The sequence below is a fragment of the Lithobates pipiens genome, unplaced genomic scaffold (assembly GCF_037356315.1).
Source record: "Lithobates pipiens isolate NorthernLeopardFrog02 unplaced genomic scaffold, aLitPip1_a1.2 Scaffold_18, whole genome shotgun sequence".
Taxonomy (NCBI): Eukaryota; Metazoa; Chordata; class Amphibia; order Anura; family Ranidae; genus Lithobates; species Lithobates pipiens.
The window spans coordinates 110,463,225-110,485,727 of record NW_027507758.1 but is presented as its reverse complement, the minus strand read 5'-3'; the positions used below and the strand labels follow the sequence as shown (position 1 = coordinate 110,485,727).

General features: G+C 45.5%; 1 protein-coding gene across 1 annotated transcript in view; it reads left to right on the top strand.

Moving 5' to 3' along the window:
* Positions 1-8,551: 8,551 nt before the first annotated feature.
* SEC23B (SEC23 homolog B, COPII component) overlaps positions 8,552-22,503 on the top strand; it is a 48,354-nt gene continuing 34,402 nt past the window's right edge. Inside the window, exons 1-2 of the mRNA XM_077485996.1 lie at positions 8,552-8,705; positions 17,584-17,819. Of these exons, the coding sequence (XP_077342122.1) occupies positions 17,599-17,819 (221 nt within the window). The 5' untranslated portion in view covers positions 8,552-8,705; positions 17,584-17,598. The remainder of the gene's footprint in view (positions 8,706-17,583; positions 17,820-22,503) is intronic.

Genomic DNA, 22,503 nt, shown 5'->3' with positions numbered 1-22,503 from the left:
ACAATGCACTGCAACATCGCAGTGCATTGTTGGCTGATGACTGGCCAAGCATGCACTGCGACCCGCATGCTTGGCCAATCACAGTGCCGGCAGCGAGGAGAGCCATAATTGGCCACAGGCATCATTATAGCTCAGGGGGTTTAGTACACGCCCCACACTATATAAGGCCGCCTGTGTGGCGGCCTTGTGTAGTGTGTTGTGGCGTTCATAGAGAGACAGATAGGCAGGGACAGTGTCTTGATTTCTTGTGAACCTAGCGCAATTACAGTCGGTGTATTGTACCCCCTGCACAGTGTACACCTGAAGCTACCCCCAATTGCTGGTGTTGTTCTGGTCCTATACTACAGTCGGTGTATTATGCCCCTGCACAGTGTACACCTGAAGCTACCCCAATTGCTGGTGTTGTTATGGTCCTATACCACAGGCAGGCAGCTGCAGCAGTTACAGTCGGTGTATTGTGCCACCTGCACAGTATACACCTGAAGCTACCCGCAATTGCTTGTGTTGTTCTGGTCCTATACCACAGGCAGCTTCAGCAGTTACATTCAGTGTATTGTGCCACCTGCACAGTATACACCTGAAGCTACCCCCAATTGCTCCTGTTGTTCTGGTCCTATACCACAGGCAGCTGCAGCAGTTACATTCGGTGTATTGTGCCACCTACACAGTATACACCGGAAGCTACCCCCAATTGCTGGTGTTGTTATGGTCCTATACCACAGGCAGCTGCAGGGGTTACAGTCGGTGTATTGTGCCACCTGCACAGTATACACCTGAAGCTACCCCCAATTACTGGTGTTGTTCTGGTCTTATACCACAGGCAGCTGCAGCAGTTACAGTCGGTGTATTGTATCACCTGCACAGTATACACATGAAGCTACCCCCAATTGCTGGTGTTGTTCTGGTCCTATACCACAGGCAGCTGCAGCAGTTACAGTCGGTGTATTGTGCCGTCTGCACAGTATACACCTAAAGCTACCCCCAATTGCTTGTGTTGTTCTGGTCTTATACCACAGGCAGCTGCAGCAGTTACAGTCAGTGTATTGTGCCACCTGCACAGTATACACCTGAAGCTACCCCCAACTGCTGGTGTTGTTCTGGTCCTATACCATAGGCAGCTGCAGCAGTTACAGTCGACGTATTGTGCCACCTGCACAGTATACACCTGAAGCTACCCCCAATTGCTGGTGTTGTTCTGGTCCTATACCACAGGCAGGCAGCTGCAGTAATTACAGTCAGTGTACTGTGTCATCTGCTCAGTGTGCACCTAAATCTACCCCAATTGCTGGTGTTCTCATTTCCCTGCAGGCCATTAGTATGTCTGGAAGGCCAACAAGGAGAGACAGACAGTCACGAGCCAATAAAAGAGGGCAAGCAGGCTTTGCGTCTAGAGGCAACAGTGCTGGTCGTGGACGCGGTGCATAATCATCAACACGTGGCCATGGGACATGCTTGTCCTTATTTTCGGCAGCTGGCCGTGTTGAGCCGCAACATGCCGAAGACTTGGTAGAGTGGATGACGAAGCCCTCCTCATCCTCCTCATCCTCTCTCACCCAGGCTCAGGGTACTGGCAAAGCAGCTGCCAACGCGGCCTCTTCCCTCGTCTCAATGGCATCAGTCACTCCTTCCCTACACCCACCATGTCCTCCTGAGGAGTCCCCCAAACTGTTTGAGCACAGTGTTGGGTACATGCTCCAGGAGGATGCCCAGCGTTTTGAAGATTCTGATGATGATACCCAGCTAGAGGAAGGCAGTAGCGTGAGCCCAGAGAGAGGGGATGCTCAAGAAGGACAGCAATCTGGCAGTCATGTTCCACCAGCTGCAGCATACTGCCAGGTTTGCTCCAGTGATGAAGAGGGAGGGGATGATGAGGCCACTGACTCCACGTGGGTGCCTGATAGGAGAGAGGAGGAGGAGGAGGCACATCTCCAACGAGGCAGGATGCCCTCCAGGGGCCAGCTTAAGGCCAGCAAACCGACTGAATCACATTGCAGAGCTCCGCCTGTGGAGGGCGCTGCCTCTGTGCGTTATTCCAAAAGTTCTTTGGTGTGGGCCTTTTTTGAGACGAGTGCATCAGATCCCACCGCTGCTATTTGCAACATATGTCTCAAGCGTATCTTGCGTGTCCAAAACTTTAGCCGCTTGGGCACCACATGCTTGACCAGACATATGTTGACCTGCCATGCAGTCAGTTGGCAAGCGTACCTTAAAGACCCACACCAAAGAACAAAGCGGACCTCTCCTTGCACCTCATCAGCTGGGATGTTCAACCCCACTATACCTTTAGTCCTCTCTGAAACCTGCACTGAGTGGAATGAAGGTGTAGAATTAGGTGTGTCACAGCGAGGTACTTGCGGGCACTCTGCCAGCAGTACACCGACGTCTGATTGTACCAGGCAAATTTCCCTGCCCCAGCTGCTGGACCGTCTAAAGAAGTTCACTCCCAGCCATCCACATGCCCAGCTGTTGAATGCTAGCTTGGCTAAATTGCTAGCACTTCAACTGCTGCCTTTTTAGTTGGTAGACTCGGCCCCCTTCCGTGAGTTCATGCAATGTGCGGTTCCTCAGTGGCAGGTCCCCAAACGCCACTTTTTCTCACGGAAGGCGATTCCAGCTCTCTACCGGCATGTGGAAGGCAATGTCCATGCCTGGCTGGACAGGGCAGTCAGCAGTAAGGTGCATATTATGCAGCAAGCATGGACAGGGACGTTACCCATCTTTCACAGCGCATTGGGTCACTCTTCTGGCAGCTGGGAAGGATGCAAGACAAGATGCAGTAGTGTTGGAGGTTGTTCCGCCACCACGCCTCCAAAATGCTACTACTGGTTGTGACACACCTCTCTCCTCCATCCCCTCCTCTTCTTCTTCCTAAAATGGCCTCTTCTTGTGCTTTGTCCTCGGAACCAGCGGTGCTCCGTAGGCATTCAAGGGGCTACGCAAGTACGCAGGCAAAAAGATGCCATGCCGTACTTGCGCTGGTGTGTTTGGGAGACAGGAGCCACACTGGGGCAGATATTCTATCAGCTCTGCAGGGGCAGGCTGAGAGGTGGTTGACGCCATGCCAGCTTAAGCCAGAAATGGTGGTTTGCGACAATGGCACCAACCTCCTCTCCACCCTCTGACAGGGACAACTGACCCATGTGCCCTGTGTGGCTCACGTGCTTAACTTGGTGGTGCAACGGTTCTTGGGCAGGTACCTGGGCTTACAGGATGTCCTGAGGCAGACCAGAAAGTCTGTGTTCTTTTCCGCCGGTCATATAATGCCAGTGCTTGGCTGGCTGAGCTCCAAAAGGAGTTGAACCTGCCCAAGAACCGCCTTATCTGTGACATGCCCACCAGGTGGAACTCAACGTTGGCCATGCTGAAGCGGCTGCACATGCAGCAGAGGGCCATCAATGAGTACCTGTGCGACTACGGCACCAGGACAGGGTCAGGGGAGCTCGTTTTTTTCCCCTCACCAGTGGGCCATGATCATGGATGCATGCACTGTCCTGTCACCATTTGAGGAGGCCACAAGGATGGTGAGCAGTGACAGTGCATGCATCAGTGACACTGTACCTCTTGTCCACCTGTTGGAGCACACGCTGCGTGGAATAATGGACAGGGCACTTGAGACAGAACAGAGACAGGAAGAGGTGGACTTCCTTGCCCCTCAAGGCTCCCTTTATCCAGACAGTGTTCCTGCTGTCCCGCAGATCACACAGGAAGAGGAGGAGGAGGATTGTGTCAGCATGGAGGTGGAGCCTGGCACTCAGTATCAGCAGCAGCAGTCTTTTAGGGGTGATTTACAGTCCCAAGAAACCTGTGAACTTGTATATGGCTGGGAAGAGGTGGGTGTGGATCATGTCATCCTTAGTGACCCCGAGGACTCTGGAAAAAATGCCTCAGCTAACCTACGCTGCATGGCCTCCTTGATCCTGCAAAGCCTGCGGTAGGATCCTCGTATTCAGCAGATCAAGGAAAGGGATCATTACTGGCTGGCAACTCCTTGATCCACGGTACAAGGGTAAGGTTGCGGACCTTATCTTGCCCTCGCAGAGGGAGCAGAGGATGAGACATCTCCGGGAGGCCTTGCAGAAAGTTCTGTGCAACGCGTTCCCAGAGACTGGGAGGCTACAAATTCCTGGTCCTGGACAACGTGTTGCTGAGGCTTTGGTCAGTCACAGAAGGAGCGGTGGAGAAGGTGGCCGTTTGAGTGATGCGTTCAGACAATTTTTTTAGTCCACAGCCCCAAGGTATGATTGGTTCCAGCAACCATCGCCAGCGTCTGATTTACATGGTGCAGGAATATCTAGGGACAAGGTCAGACTTGGACACCTTTCCCACCGAAAATCCTCTGGGTTACTGGGTCTTGAGGATGGGTCACTGGCCAGAGCTTGCACAGTATGCAATTGAGCTACTGGCCTGTCCTGCATCCAGCGTTCTTTCGGGACTGCTGGAGGCTTTGTAACTAATCACAGGGTCCACCTGTCCACCGACTCGGTTGATTGACTGACCTTCATAAAGATGAATCCGTTTTTGATCACCACCAGCTACCAAGCACCTGAAGCTGATGTAACTGAATATTTATTTTTGAAATTCAAGACTGCCTATGCTGATGCTGAGTGACTATCCTGTTATGTTGACTGACTATCCTCTTCCTCCTTAATGATCCTGCTGATAGCTTGGAAGAACATTTTTGGTTCTGGGCGCTGCCACCAGTGGCTAAGGCCCAATTTTTCATTTCCTGTTTAACAGGGGCAAGTAATTACAATTTTTGATGCAATATTTTGCAGCAGGGCTCATTCCTGCACTCCAACTAGAGTATCTGTGAGGGGTTGCAGTGTCGTGGCACCAGTACTAGTGCCTAAGGCCCAATTTTTCAGCCCCTGTTTAACAGGGGCGTATAATTAAAATTTTTGGTGCAATACTTTGCAGCAGGGCTCATTCCTGCACTCCAACTAGAGTATCTGTGAGAGGTTGCAGTGTTGTGGCACCAGTGCCCAAGGCCCAATTTTACAGCCCCTGTTTAACAGGGGCATGTAATTACAATTTTTGATGCAATATTTTGCAGCAGGGCTCATTCCTGCACTCCAAGTAGAGTATCTGTGAGGGGTTGCAGTGTTGTGGCACCAGCACCAGTGCCTAAGGTCCAATTTTTCAGCCTCTGTTTAACAGGGGAATGTAAATACAATTTTTGATGCAATACTTTGCAGCAGGGCTCATTCCTGCTCTCCAACTAGAGTTTCTGTGAGGTATTGCAGTGTTATGGCACCAGTGCCTAAGGACCTATTTTTCAGCCCCTGTTTAGCAGGTACATGTAATTACAATTCTTGATATAATATTTCACAGCAGGGCCTGTTCCAGCGCCCACGAGAGTAACTGTAAGGACTTACAGTGTTGTGGCACCACCACCACCAAAGGCCCAATTTTTCTACCACTGTTCAACAATGGCATGTAATTACATGAAACATCTCCTTAACCTACATGGTTAAGGAGATATTTTACAACAATAGGGCACCGCTGTCTACGACGCATGCGCAGGCACACTGGTGAAGGCTGTCACAAGTGAAGGCAAACATGCTATGACCTATGGCTCCCGTGCACATGCGCCGGAGTGACGTCATCGCTGCTCTGGCCACTCACAGAGCAGGAGGAGCGATACCCGGAAGAAGATGGATGCTTTGCTACAGGGGACAGCGGTGACATGTGTCAGGTAAGTGACACATAATGGGCTACTATGTGATGCATAGTAGTCCATTATGCTTTACCTTTGCAGGGAGACAAAGAGGAAGTAAAGCCATCAGGGTTTACTTCCTCTTTAATGAAGGTACAATATTTAGCAACCCACATGGTTGATGTTTAAAAGAGGCCCATCTAAGTATGCGGGAATCCAGGGTAAAGCTGTCCACATAGACCGTTGTCCTCACCGCTGTCAGTCTGTAATCGTGACCAGGAAGACTACTCTGCAGTAGAGCAATCTGAAAGCGTGGCTTGGTGCGCTCGTTGAAGACATGCCGTTGATGGTGGTGCAGAGGATTGTCTATGTCAGTGATGGCAAACCATGGCACCCCAGATGTTTTGGAACTACATTTCCCATGATGCTCAACTACACTGCAGAGCGGGAAATGTAGTTCCAAAACATCTGGGGTGCCAAGGTTCCCCATCACTGGTCTATGTGGACAGCTTTACCCGGATGCCTGCATACTTAGAGGTGCCTCTTTTACCCACATGCCAACCATCGTACGACAATATACATAATCACAATGGCACGGCTGGGAAAATGGGCTTACAGGTACGTCCCTTTAAGAAGTGGCATTGTGGGCGAGCGTGCCCGCCGCTTGCTCCATGACCACGGGTCCCACTGACTTGATGTCTGCCAGGTGCCTGCAATCGTGTCAAGGAGCGGAAGAACGGGAGATACCTTTGTAAACAAGGCATTTGCCCGTTTTGCATTGTGATATGACAGAGATCACTGCTCTGTCATCGGGAGCGGTGATCACTGTCATGTGAGTAGTAGCCCACCCCCCCACAGTTAGAATCATTCCCTAGGACACACTTAACCCCTTGATCGACCTCTAGGGTTTATCCCCTTTCCTGCCAGTGTCATTTACACTGTAATCAGTACATTTTTATAGCACTGATCGCTGTATAAATGTCAATGGTCCCAAAATAGTGTCAAAAGTGTCCGATGTGTCCGCCATAATGTCGCAGTCGCGATAAAAAGATCGCCGCCATTACTAATAAAAAAAGAATAATAAAAATGCCATAAAACTATGCCCTATTTTGTAGACGTTATAACTTTTGCACAAACTAATCGCTTATTGTGATTTTTTTAATCAAAAATATGGAGATAAATACATATTGGCCTAAACTGAGGAAAAAATGAGGTTTTTTTTATATATTTTTGGGGATATTTATTATAGCAAAAAGTAAAAAATATTAATTTTTTTCCAAAATTTTTGCTCTTTTTTTGTTTATAGCGCCAAAAATAAAAACCGAAAAAGTGATTAAATACCACCAAAAGAAAGCTCTATTTGTGGGGAAAAAAAGGATGTCAAATTTGTTTGGGTGCAGCATCGCACGACCGCGCAATTGTCAGTTAAAGCGACGCAGTGCCAAATCACAAAAAGTGCTCTGGTCAGGAAGGGGGTAAAATCTTTCCGGGGCCAAAGTGGTTAATTATCAACCATGTGCGTTTCTAAATATTGTACCTTCCTTAAATGTAACCATATTGCTACACTTAGAGGCGCATCTCTTCTCTTTTAGGCTTCATTCTCATGAGGCGGATAGGCTGCCTCGGAGTCCGCCAGCTCAGCGGGAGATCTCTCCGTTGATGACAGGTCCCTCTCTGCTCACCGAGCGGGGAGGGGCTTGTCAATCGCTGCTGGTTGCTATGGAGAGATTGGACAAAAACGGACAGCATGTCCGTTTTCATCAGATCTCACCCGATCCGCCAAGACGGATGCGAACGTAGGGGCATCCGTCTGCTCTTAGTAGATCGGATGTCAGCAGACATGTCTCCGCTGGCATCCATTGCTCCATAGACTAGCATGGAACGCCCGTTCAGGTCCGCCGTCAAAACTGAGAGGCGGACCTGAACGGTCCAACAGTGTGAAAGGGGCCTAATACTCTGTAGCTCCTGATGGATTCTGCTTTATGCATTCCCTGTTGACACTTTTGTTTTTGTGGTTGTGGAACGAATCATCTGAGTTTCCATTATTTCTTCTGGTGAAATTAGCTTTGATATATGAGTGCTTTGGATTACAATCACCTTTCCAATTGAATTATGCTCACAATCCAAGGTTTTACTGTGTATGAATATTTACAAATGTATTTGGATGGCACAAAAAATGTTAATTGTTTTTGGAATGAGCACATATACATAGTCCTTTTATATGTATGAATGGTAAGAGCAAGCGCTGCCTAGCACTTATATTGTTTCAATTAAATATATAAATCCTATTTATAAAGAACTGACAATATTAGTATAGTCATACCTCACAACTTTTTGAGATGGGAACTAGGGACACCTATCAGCAAAAGTATGCAGGCATAGGACACACCCCCTGCCACACCCCTTAAAGGAGAATTGTATAAAAAAATCAAGGTTGGTTAGACCCACAAGCGTTTTTTTTTTGTTTTTTTTTATACCACTATCATCCTTTTATTTTGGCTACTGGAATTTACAAATGCAGCAATTTAAAAATCAGATGAAAGGTTTATCGCTGGAAACACTTTTTGATAGATAAAAAGTGCATTTTATATACATGTATATAGAGCAGACCAAAATGAGGGACAAATCAGGGCCAGTTGTGAGCTATGGTATAGTGATATTGTAGAGAAATTAACATATAACACATATTTATAGAGCAGGGGCTTTATTTCCTATTGTGCCCCGTGCTCCCCCAGTCTGGGACCTGAGGCGTCATAGAAAGTCAGGGCAAAAGGTCTCCTAGGTTTGCAGTGCGGATATAACATGACTAGGAACTGGCTGGACCGGTGTTGAGGGGCGGAAACTATCAGAGCGCGTCAGACGTGGAAAGTGACGTGGGCAATCATGGCCGGCGTTCGATTTCATTGGCTGGAGGGAACGACGTGGCTGGGTGGGAAGGCCGGCCTCTTTTCGCTGACGTAACGTGGTGTAGCCGGCCTATTGCTGAGCTGTACTTGTCTGGACCGGAATTTACACCCGGATACCGAGAGCCGGGCACCGAGAGAGAGAGGTGAGGGGAAGAGCCTGTGTACAGTGTGTGTGTATGTATGTGTATAATATATATATAAACAAACTGTAGGGGGGAGGCTGTGTAGTGTGTGTATATAACACACACTGTAGGGGGAGAGGCAGTCGGTGTGTGTGTATATAGTTCTATGGGGGGGGCTGTGTACTATGTATATAGTTCTATGGGGGGGGGCTGTGTACTATGTATATAGTACTATGGGAGGGGCTGTGTACTATGTATATAGTACTATGGGGGGGGGGGGAGGAGGCTGTGTACCATGTATATAGTACTATGGGGGGGAGGAGGCTGTGTACCATGTATATAGTACTATGGGGGGGGCTGTGTACTATATATATATATATATATATATATATTACTATGAGGGGGAGGCTGTGTACCATATATATATATATATATAGTACTATGAGGGGGAGGCTGTGTACCATATATATATATATATATATAGTACTATGAGGGGGAGGCTGTGTACCATATATATATAGTACTATGAGGGGGAGGCTGTGTACCATATATATATAGTACTATGATGGGGAGGCTGTGTACCATGTATATAGTACTATGAGGGGGAGGCTGTGTACCATGTATATAGTACTATGAGGGGGAGAGGCTGTGTACCATGTATATAGTACTATGAGGGGGAGAGGCTGTGTACCATGTATATAGTACTATGAGGGGGAGAGGCTGTGTACCATGTATATAGTACTATGAGGGGGAGAGGCTGTGTACCATGTATATAGTACTATGAGGGGGAGAGGCTGTGTACCATGTATATAGTACTATGAGGGGGAGAGGCTGTGTACCATGTATATAGTACTATGAGGGGGAGAGGCTGTGTACCATGTATATAGTACTATGAGGGGGAGAGGCTGTGTACCATGTATATAGTACTATGAGGGGGAGAGGCTGTGTACCATGTATATAGTACTATGAGGGGGAGAGGCTGTGTACCATGTATATAGTACTATGAGGGGGAGAGGCTGTGTACCATGTATATAGTACTATGAGGGGGAGAGGCTGTGTACCATGTATATAGTACTATGAGGGGGAGAGGCTGTGTACCATGTATATAGTACTATGAGGGGGAGAGGCTGTGTACCATGTATATAGTACTATGAGGGGGAGAGGCTGTGTACCATGTATATAGTACTATGAGGGGGAGAGGCTGTGTACCATGTATATAGTACTATGAGGGGGAGAGGCTGTGTACCATGTATATAGTACTATGAGGGGGAGAGGCTGTGTACCATGTATATAGTACTATGAGGGGGAGAGGCTGTGTACCATGTATATAGTACTATGAGGGGGAGAGGCTGTGTACCATGTATATAGTACTATGAGGGGGAGAGGCTGTGTACCATGTATATAGTACTATGAGGGGGAGAGGCTGTGTACCATGTATATAGTACTATGAGGGGGAGAGGCTGTGTACCATGTATATAGTACTATGAGGGGGAGAGGCTGTGTACCATGTATATAGTACTATGAGGGGGAGAGGCTGTGTACCATGTATATAGTACTATGAGGGGGAGAGGCTGTGTACCATGTATATAGTACTATGAGGGGGAGAGGCTGTGTACCATGTATATAGTACTATGAGGGGGAGAGGCTGTGTACCATGTATATAGTACTATGAGGGGGAGAGGCTGTGTACCATGTATATAGTACTATGAGGGGGAGAGGCTGTGTACCATGTATATAGTACTATGAGGGGGAGAGGCTGTGTACCATGTATATAGTACTATGAGGGGGAGAGGCTGTGTACCATGTATATAGTACTATGAGGGGGAGAGGCTGTGTACCATGTATATAGTACTATGAGGGGGAGAGGCTGTGTACCATGTATATAGTACTATGAGGGGGAGAGGCTGTGTACCATGTATATAGTACTATGAGGGGGAGAGGCTGTGTACCATGTATATAGTACTATGAGGGGGAGAGGCTGTGTACCATGTATATAGTACTATGAGGGGGAGAGGCTGTGTACCATGTATATAGTACTATGAGGGGGAGAGGCTGTGTACCATGTATATAGTACTATGAGGGGGAGAGGCTGTGTACCATGTATATAGTACTATGAGGGGGAGAGGCTGTGTACCATGTATATAGTACTATGAGGGGGAGAGGCTGTGTACCATGTATATAGTACTATGAGGGGGAGAGGCTGTGTACCATGTATATAGTACTATGAGGGGGAGAGGCTGTGTACCATGTATATAGTACTATGAGGGGGAGAGGCTGTGTACCATGTATATAGTACTATGAGGGGGAGAGGCTGTGTACCATGTATATAGTACTATGAGGGGGAGAGGCTGTGTACCATGTATATAGTACTATGAGGGGGAGAGGCTGTGTACCATGTATATAGTACTATGAGGGGGAGAGGCTGTGTACCATGTATATAGTACTATGAGGGGGAGAGGCTGTGTACCATGTATATAGTACTATGAGGGGGAGAGGCTGTGTACCATGTATATAGTACTATGAGGGGGAGAGGCTGTGTACCATGTATATAGTACTATGAGGGGGAGAGGCTGTGTACCATGTATATAGTACTATGAGGGGGAGAGGCTGTGTACCATGTATATAGTACTATGAGGGGGAGAGGCTGTGTACCATGTATATAGTACTATGAGGGGGAGAGGCTGTGTACCATGTATATAGTACTATGAGGGGGAGAGGCTGTGTACCATGTATATAGTACTATGAGGGGGAGAGGCTGTGTACCATGTATATAGTACTATGAGGGGGAGAGGCTGTGTACCATGTATATAGTACTATGAGGGGGAGAGGCTGTGTACCATGTATATAGTACTATGAGGGGGAGAGGCTGTGTACCATGTATATAGTACTATGAGGGGGAGAGGCTGTGTACCATGTATATAGTACTATGAGGGGAGAGGCTGTGTACCATGTATATAGTACTATGAGGGGGAGAGGCTGTGTACCATGTATATAGTACTATGAGGGGGAGAGGCTGTGTACCATGTATATAGTACTATGAGGGGGAGAGGCTGTGTACCATGTATATAGTACTATGAGGGGGAGAGGCTTTGTACCATGTATATAGTACTATGAGGGGGAGAGGCTTTGTACCATGTATATAGTACTATGAGGGGGAGAGGCTGTGTACCATGTATATAGTACTATGAGGGGGAGAGGCTGTGTACCATGTATATAGTACTATGAGGGGGAGAGGCTGTGTACCATGTATATAGTACTATGAGGGGGAGAGGCGGTGTTCTGTGTATAGATTACTCTGGGGGGGTTGAATGCGAGAGATGTATACAGATCTGTACACACCATTAAGCTGTGTGGGGCTTCCTGATAGGATTTCCATGGAATAGATTGTACTCTTCACACTGCTGATTGATTGGTGGATCTATTAGGAGATTGAAGAGGGATAGTAAGATCAGGGTGTAATGTGTGTTCAGCTTTATGCTGACTAATACAATGGTAGAAATGTTTTCTTCAATATTCAAATCCATTCTATGCCTTGATGAGTGTTTGCTCAGCTCCCCTGAACACCAGAACTCCCGGCTGGGAAAAAGCTGCCTAAATGGCGCACGTAAAGCCGCGTATCGCACACACGTTTAGTGGCATTAAACGTTTATGGATTTCCATTGGCCAAAATAATTCTGGTCGTTCGATTGGTCCTAGGTTCACATATGTGCGATGTGGGAACCAGTGTGATTTCAGTGTTTCCCCCATGTTGCATCTCCCCCGCAGGTGGTTCACACTGCCTTCTGCAAACCGCTGCGGGTGTCTATACATTTAATGATTCCCCCCCCCCCCCCCGATCGAGTCACAGATTGCAGTGCGATCAGCCATCCATGCGATCCAATTTTAGTGTGGGGGGAAAAAAAAAGACCTGCCCTATTTTCATGTGAATCCAGTGCGAGTTCAGTTGTACAATTGTATGGCTGAACTCGCACTGCACAGACATTGCATGTGATCGGCTCCTGCGGTGTGAGTGTGAATTGCATGCGATGTGTGAGATCGCACATATGTGAACCTAAGCAGAATGAATGCTAAAGGCACCCCAGTTTTTTTTTTAAGCTGCTTAAGTCCTGGTTCACACTGATGCAATGCAAACCTAAAGCTGTACATGGTGCAAATTTGCTTCACGGTTATTTATTTTTTGACGTTGCAATGCAAATTTTGCTTGCCAAATTTGTAAAAAGAAAATCAAAGGCCTGTAAATGTGGCTTTATTTTATTTATTTTTTTAAGTGTGGTTAAATCCATGTTCAGTTTTGACCACACAGATGAGAAGATTGTAAAGAAGCATAGTATAATTTTTTTTTTCTCAAACTAATTTCGTAACAATGTATGTGATATCGGTTTGGGAAAGTCCATTTTATTCAGAAATTAAATGTTCAAAGCAAACAATTTTGAAGTTCTTCTTGAACGAAATTTGTCTAGTCTCCAAATGTACTTAGAATTTTTGTACAAACCTGTTGAAAAGTCTACTAGTATATGGTCGGCTTTAGTAGAACAGCAGTGGACAGGGTATACAGAGATGGAAAATTACCTGATATTTGTTTTTAATGAAATGTGTACTGGTATATTTTGTCGAGCCAGAGTTCAATGGAAAAAAAATGGACTTCCTTAATCCTGACACCCCCCAACTACCCAAACATGACTGCTAGGTATTCATCTGATTACTTCTAAAGATAATTGTGTACAATATACACTGATCAGCCATAACATTATGACCCATAACAGCTATACTGTGGTATCTGGCACCAAGTTGTCAGTAGCAGATCCTTTTAAGTCCTGTAAGTTGTGAGGTGGAGCCTCCATGGATCAGACTTGTTTTTGAAGCACATCCCAGAGGAGCTCAACTAGATAGAGGTCTGAAGAATTTGGAGGTAAATCCAAAGTAAGGCCGAGTTCACACTAGCTGCAGCCACGGCTCGCTGCTGGGGTTCCGGTATGTCCCCGTTCTCCATTTTCTCAGGATTGATTTTTTTTTTTTTCCTGAATTTGAACCTGAAATGGAGCCAAAGCTGCACAGGACCCTTTGCCAGTGCGGACCGTGGCTGCCCCAGAGCTGCGGCCCAGTTCTGATGCTCATGTGCCCATTGTAAGGTGCCTTTGGCTGTGGATATGGGCCAGCATGAGCACCCTGACCGGTCTGAGGCTACACAGCCCCATAAACCAAAAACTGCAATATGCTTTGTCTTCTGACACCTTTCTGTTGGAACCAGCTTTAACCTTTTCAGCAGTTTAAGCTGCAGTAGCTCTTCTATTAGATTGGACTACAATTTGCTCTTCACATGTATTTGTGAGCCTTGGCCACCTGTGACCCTGTCGTCAGTTCACCAGCTTTCCTTCCTTGAACCACTTTTGGTGGGTCCTGACCACTGAAGACCGAGAACATCCCAGAAAAGCTGCAGTTTTGGAGCTGCTTGGACCCAGCTGTCTAGCCATTACAATTTGGCCCTTGTCAAAGTACTCAAATCTTTACACTTTCCCATTTTCCTGCTTTCAACAAATAAACTAAAAGGACATGTTCACATGGTGCCCAATGTATCCCACCCAGTTTCAGGTGCCATTGTAATGAGCTAATCAATGGCATTTCCCATGTTTACCTCATGCCCGGAAGGTGGGTTATAGATAAAAGAATATGTGCCCCACTGGCATCAACTGAATAGTCTGAGTATCAATTGGCGGACTTTTGTGTCTGGTTTATGTTTGCTCAGTATTATCTTTATCTTGCTCGTTATTTATGTGTCTCCTGTGTAGGAATGTTACTCAAAGCTGTACACAACTACATTGTTATTGTATTGGGCTAATTTCAAAAGTTGTGGAAGTGTAAATAAGAGTATTTTGGATGATTTAATTAGCCCTATGGGTGTAATGTGTACAGAAACTCAAATCCTGATTGTGTTTGTAACAAAGGGCTACAAGACAACAAAGACTGTATGTAAATTAGACTTGAATAGAAATCAGCAGTACACAGATGGCATGGGGGGGGCGCTGTTATCTTTTTTTTAATTAAAAAGAATACAGTGATCTGGAATGAGCATACAGTGCAGAAAAGTCAGTCAAGTTAAGCCAGAAATAGACAGTTCGAAGTTCAGCAGGGATCGCCGAGCTTCGAACCATTTTATGCGCAGGCTCGATCATCAATCAATTTGTACTACCACCATGTTGGATTTTTACTTGCGATAATTGCTAGCAGCTATAACCACTAGCAGTAATCACTGTTCTCCTGGCAAGGATGACTTTTGAGAACACAATAGCTGTGTGGGAGGTATTCCCTTATAAACGCTTAATGTTTTGATAGGGGAATCAAGTGATTTTTCTTTCCTGCAATTCATGGTTGCAGGAAAGAAAATCGTTTAATATATAGCCTGCCTTAGTTGCTCCTAATCTTTATGCGCGCCACTACTTGGTACAGAATCATTGGAATCTCCCAGAAAGTAAAGCTGCCAATACACTAGTAGACTTTTTTCAAGGAATGCTTGTACAACAAGTTCTGTAAATGTTGAATTGGGGGGGGGGGGGGTTGATTTTCTTGAATGGAAACAACATATGCTACTCCCTCGCCTGAAAACAAGCATTAAAATGATACTAAAGGATAGTTTTTATTATTAAAAAAAAAAAAAAAAAAAAAATGTCATGTCATACTTGCCTCTCACTGTGAAGCTCATTTTGCACAGTGGCCCCGAACATCCAATTCTGGGGTCCCTCTGTGGCTCTCAAGATTATTAGCTAACCCCCTTGGAGAAGGACTCTTTAGAGGGGGGTAACCTTGTGGCCGTGCTCCCAAGTCCAGCATTCGGTGTCCATAGAGGCTGAACGCAGGAGTCTGCCCTGACCCTGGTGCGCTGCTATCAATCTATCAAATCAAACGCTGGGGACCCACGGAGAACCCTTTTAAGTTGACCTCACCATTGATTAGAGAAACAAAAAAAATACTCTTTAATTGAACATTTTCAAGCAAAATTCTGATAGTGTATGGACAGCTTCAGTATTTCTCAGATGAAGAGTTCAGGGCATCCTCCATACTTTCCCACTTCTGCTTTCCTTCCAGGTGTCAGAATACTTCTAGTGCAGGGATATGCAATTAGCGGACCCCCAGCTGTTGCAGAACTACAATTCCCATGAGGCATAGCAAGACTCTGACAGCTACAAGCATGACACCCAGAGGCAGAGGCATGATGGGACTTGTAGTTTTGCAACAGATGGAGGTTCGCTAATTGCATATCCCTGTTCTAGTGGAACATTTCTTACCTTAATGCAGAGAATGCATTAAAGTGGCGTTCCGCCAAAAAAAAAAAAAATACTGCTGCTGCCGACTTTTTTTAATATTAGGACACTTGCCTATCCAGGGTGCCTGCTATGTCCTCAGCCAAAGCCGATCTGTCCCTCGGCTCCCAGGTGCAGGCAATGGCATCTTCATTAAGGGAATCAGGAAGTGAAGCTTTGCGGCTCCTCACTGGTCCCTGCTGTCTTCTGGGACGTGTGTCTCCCAGAAGACAGCGGGGGGGAGGGGTGGATGGAGGAGGGGCTGGACATGGTGTAGATCTATCGCCGGAAGTGGGAGCAAATACCTGTATTTTTGGGTGGAACTCCGCTTTAAGGCTAAAAATGTTTTAGGCTTTAAACCACTTAATCTTTTGCACAAGCGTAATCTTTGGCCTTTTGATACTCTCTTGTACACGTTTTAGTGACTTCATTATCAGTCCGTGTTCTGCCACAGAAGCAGTTTTGTGAAGATACAAAGTACATCTTTGTCATTACAGTTGTACACCTAAGTGTGGACTACATAGCTATTTTAGATACTTTCTTTATATCTGTAACAGGCCAGCTTTGCCTAACAGTTCAATTTGAAAATGTATGTTTGTTTACGAGCATTGTACAACACCTCCATACATCTTCCGGTTTACACTTTTAGGAGAAAGGAATTGATCGGCCAGGTTAGAGTTTTCAAACTGATTGCTGTTGTTTTTGCCATAGATATACCAATAACAGGTGTCTTATCCTGGCCATAGATCAAAATATGGCTTGTTCAGCGGAGTGTCTGAATTTTGACCAGTGTGGCCATCCCTGTTTGACAGAAGTCGATCAATAGATCCGCCTTTATCAAAAGGACAATCTGAAATTCTCTTGTCAATCAGTGGCTGCAGCTGCTAATCAGTGTATTCTGATGGCACCGGGCCCTGCTGTCAGAAAATATATGTCCAGGCAGGGAGATTGCACCATCTATCTAGTATGTGTGCAGATGAAGGAATCTGATTTTGGCCAGCTTATCGGTGCTCCTCTATGGACATTTTTCACAGGCAGTCTAAGCTAATGTTTTTGGAAAGCTCTTTAGTACAGAAATCACTTTGTACTTGTCAGCACCCTAAAGATACTGAATAAACTCTAGCACTACAATGCCGTAAGCTTAGTACACAAGGGCTGAATGTCAGACAACATCAGCCGGTTTAATAGAAACTGGCAGACATTCGGTCCATGTGTACTTCATTCAGTTCAAAGCTAGCCGAAAAAAGGTCTGCCAACCATCTCCTGTTCAGTGCTCTTGGCTGGCCAGACCAGATTGTTTTGAATGTTGGATTATTAGTACAGTGGTGCTGATCCAAGTGCGATGGGTAGTGTGTACTAGGCTTTAGCAGGGCCTGCACATACCTATAGATTTCAGCTGCTCATGCCCTGAATTACTTGCTCATTTTGACACTCCCTGGGTAAATAAATAGGTATTATGCTACTGGTTAGGCGGTTATAAAATACATGTGCAAAGCATGCATTCTTAAAGCTTTTTGTCTGTAATCAGTCATGTCACTAGGGTACAAAATACTCCTAGTATACAGGGGATTAAACTGCTTGCTAATTTTGTCTTTGTTTTGCAGCACCCCTGAGTTCCTATGGCGACCTATCTGGAATTTATTCAGCAGAATGAAGAGCGAGATGGAGTACGGTTCAGCTGGAATGTATGGCCCTCTAGTCGGTTGGAAGGTACAAGGATGGTTGTACCTTTAGGATGCCTGTTTACCCCACTTAAAGAGCGTCCCGACTTGCCCCCTGTTCAATATGAACCAGTTCTCTGCACAAGACCTACCTGCAAGGCAGTTCTCAATCCACTTTGGTAAGAAATCTCCCATAAATAGCAACATGAGTGTTATGAAGAAGTGGCCTCTGCATTGTGTACTATCAAACATACCAATAAATAATTTTGTATATTTTTGCAAGTTCTATTTATGCACAAACTGTGAGTGGTCACAGTAGCTACATTTTATTACAGACCTAGTGTCTATGGCCCCTTTCACACAGGCTGTCTGATCAGGTCCATCGGTCAGTTTTTCAGGCGGACTTGATCGGGCCATCCATTCACCTCTACAGAGCGGCTGATGTCAGCGGTAATCTATCCGCTGACACCCGCTGCTATCTGATCCGATCCTGTCAGCCAAATCCAGACAGATGGTGGTCCTATTTTTTTCCATCTATCTGTCGGAATGGATGAAAACAGACAGGCGGTCGGTTTTCATCCAATGTCCCCATAGAGGAGAGTGGGACTCTGTCCATCTCTGCTGTGCACAGTGAGCGGAGGCGTCATCCACCTGCTCTGATCCCCGCTGAGCTTGCGAAGTCCGTCACACGGATCCTCCCTTTGTAAAAGGAGCCTGATAGAAAATCCTAGATTTGTGCCAAAACCTCTATTTGCTGCTTTAATGCTGTGTTGCACTCTTGGATTGGGGCAGGTTGTGCAAGAGTTTCTAAATTAATGTTTCCTCCCACACGCCAATGACCTGTTGGTAGGTTAATTTGGTTTGTGTCTAAATTGACCCTAGTATTTGTATGTATGTGAGTTAGGGACCTTAGAGGGCAGGGACTGGTGTGAATGCTGCGTAAATTGATAGCAATATACAAGTACCTGTAATGAATAAAGTAAACTTGGAGGTGTATTTAGAGACATTTTGTAGAGCTATTCATCCTCTGAAACTGCATGTACAATTATTCTTTTTAAATTAAAGTGAATGTAAACCCGATTCTTGACATTTGAGCTGGGCATATATCTGCAGTGTTTTCTTATCTCTCTTCAAAGCACTAAGTCCCCTAGCTTTCTCCTGCTCAGTTCCTCTGTTATCAGCCTGATAACTTTTGACAAGTTCTTGGAAACTGCAGCCTGACCTGTGTGTGGGGGAGGTTGCTATAGATTAGCAGTCAGCTTGCTGTGTCAGAGCAGAGCTGTGCACATTTCCTTTACCGATGTGGATTGGGGGTGTGTGCACCTTTCCTCCAATCAGGTGTCTTGGCTGTTTGCCAATAATCCACTCCCAGTGATGACCAGGAAGAGAACATCTCTAACAGGAAGAGCATTTCCAAAAGTGAGCACACACTTCACATTTCTGTAAATATCTTTTCAAGCTTTTTTATTTAATCAAAAAGACAAGACCTTTTTCATGTGACCACACTGAAGAAATTACACTTTGCTACAATGTAAAGTAGTGAGTGTACAACTTGTATAACAGTGTAAATTTGCTTCCCCCTCTAATTCCACACAGCCATTAACCACTTGCTTACTGGGCACTTAAACCCCCCTCCTGCCCAGACCAATTCTCAGCTTTCAGCGCTGATGCACTTTGAATGACAATTATGCGGTCATACAACACCGTACCCAAATTAAATTTTTATCATTTTTTTCCCCCACAAATAGAGCTTTCTTTTGGCGGTATTTAATTACAGCTGGGAGTTTTATTTTTTGCTAAACAAACAAAAAAAATGCAAAAAAAAATAAAAAATCATGTTTGTTATAAAATTTTGCAAACAGGTCATTTTTCTCCTTCATTGAAATGCACTGATGAGGCAGCGCTGGTGGGCACTGATAGGCTGCACTGGTAGATGACACTGATGGGCACAGATATGTGGCACTGAGGTGCAGCACTATTGAGGCAGATTGTGGGCACTGATGGGTGTTACTTTTAGCCAGTCTTTAGGTGGCACTGGCAGGGGGCAGGTGGACACTGATGCGCTGGCCCCAGCTCGTCGCGATCGGGACTGAAGTCCCTCTCACGGCTGCCGGTGATCGGCTTTTTTTTTTCTCCTTGCGCTATCGGCGCAAGGAGGAAAAATAGCCGATTACCGGCTCTGTTGTGTCACATGATCAACTGTCATTGGCTGACAGCTGATCACATGGTAAGGGGTCGGGATCGACCCCTTGCTCCGATCTGTGATCAGGCGAGTCTCATAGACTCGCTGATCACAGAGCACGCCACGCGCCCCTCAGGGGGGCGTGCAGGCCGCTTGTGCACGGGATGACATCAATAGACGTCGTCCCGTCAAAGCAGGTCCGCGCTGTAGCCGTCATTCGGCTATAGCGCGGATCTCAAGCGGTTAATGTCTAAACCACTGGCAACAAAAGTGAGTACTACCGTAAGTGTCCAAAATTGTCCAAATTGCACCCAATTAGACCATTTCTCTCCCTGGTGTCATGTGACTCGTTAGTGTTACAAGGTCTCAGGTGTGAATGAGGAGCAGGTGTGTTAAATTTGGTGTTATCGTTCTCACTCTTTCATACTGGTCACTGGAAGTTCAACATGACACCTCATGGCAAAGAACTCTCTGAGGATTTGAAAAAAAGAATTGTCGCTCTACATAAAGATGGCCTAGGCCAGTGATGGCGAACCTTGGCACCCCAGATGTTTTGGAACTACATTTCCCATGATTCTCATGTACTCTGCAGTGTATTTGAGCATCATGGGGAAATGTAGTTCCAAAACATCTGGGGTGCCAAGGTTCGCCATCACTGGCCTAGGCTATACGAAGATTACCAAGACCCTGAAACTGAGCTGCAGCACGGTGGCCAAGACCATACAGCAGTTTAACAGAACAGGTTCCACTCAGAACAGGCCTCACCATGGCCGCCCAAAGAAATTGATTGCACATGCTCAGCGTCATATCAAGAGGTTTTCTTTGGGAAATAGAGGTATGAGTGCTGCCAGCATTGCTGCAGAGGTTGGAGGGTTGGTCAGCCTGTCAGTGCTCAGACCATACACTGCATCAAATTGGTCTGCATGGCTGTCATTACAGAAGGAAGACTCTTCTAAAGATGATGCACAAGAAAGCCTGCAAACGGTTTGCTGAAGACTAAGGCTGGATTCACACCTATACATTTTTAGTGCTTTTTGCATTTTGCAGATTTGCACTACAGAACAGTGTTCCATAGAAAACCATGTTCAATGGACTGTAGTGCAAATCTGTAAAATTCAAAAAGCACTAAAACTGCATAGGTGTGAATCCAGCCTGAGGACATGGATTACTGGAACCATGTCCTGTGGTCTGATGAGACCAAGATAAATTTATTTGGTTCAGATGGTGTCAAGCGTGTGTGGCGGCAACCAGGTGAGGAGTACAAAGACAAGTGTGTGTGTGTTGCATACAGTCAAGCATGGTGGTGGGAGTGTCATGGTCTGGAGCTGCATGAGTGCTGCCAGCACTGCGGCGCTACAGTTCACTGAAGGAACCATGAATGCCAACATGTACTGTGACATACTGAAGCAGAGCATGATCCCCTCCCTTTGGAGACTGGGCCGCAGTGAAGTTTTCCAACATAACGACCTCAAACACACCTCCAAGGCGACCACTGCCTTGCTAAAGAAGCTTGAGGGTAAAGGCGATGGACTGGCGAAGCATGTCTCCAGACCTAAACCCTATTGAGCATCTGTAGGGCATCATCGAATGGAAGGTGGGGGGAGTGCAAGGTCTCTAACAGCCACCATAAAATAAAAATTGAATGATGTTGCGCTTTACGTTTTTTATTTATTTTTTTATTTTTTTCCCCCCTCTCTCCTAGATGAAATGTTATTCATTTATACAGGATAATGTGAATCGGGAAAATACCACATTAGCCACTAGCTAATGATCATAGAAAACACTTATTTACTTTGACTCTTTCTAGTGGCCAAAATGCATTTTTTTTTTTTTTTGTTTTGTTTTACTAAACCACTTTTTTTATGAATGAATATTCTATTTCGACCTGCAGAGTAAATGGCCTGATATTTTAATTTTGCCCCTATTCCCACAGAACAAATGTACATGCAGTTTTGCAGAAAAAAAATGTACACCTTGTACACCATTAGTAAATGGAAAGCTTATTGGGTAGGTCCAAGAAATTTTGGACAAATGTAAAAGTAGCCTGTATTGTTCTTGATTATTTTAGATATTCAACAAAGCTCTACTTTGTTGTTCAGTATTAGATGTTGGTTATGTGTTACAGTAGATAAAGACCTAATTACATAATGTAATTTTACCTGTTTTAAATGACATTAAAATTATGTGTCTGGTACAAAGTGTTACAAATTTATTTACAGATGAAACAAAAGAAATCGATTATGGTAAGCCAAGGGTCAATAAGGGGTCAAATGTAATTTTATTTAAAAAAAAAAAAAAAAAAATCATTAGGTTGCATTAACGGACATCGTACTATATGCAGATCAAAGCTCACACCTTTTACACTGGGTTCACCCTTGTGCAATCAGACATTGCATGTGATTTGTACCGCATTGCTGTGGAGAAATTGCATCACATTTGCCCCAAAATGGTGCAGGACCTTTTTTTTTTTTTTTTTTTTTTTTTTTATTATTTGGTCTGCACTGGAATCGGATGGCTTGGGTGTTCACACCTATGTGATCTGATTCCTGCACCATTTGACAGTTCACACCATGCAAACAAATCTGGGGGGGTGTCATTAACTTTGCATTGACTTACGCAGATGTCAGTGTGAACCCGTGTGTGTGATTCAGGTGTGATGCAGAAACCTTGCACTGAATCGC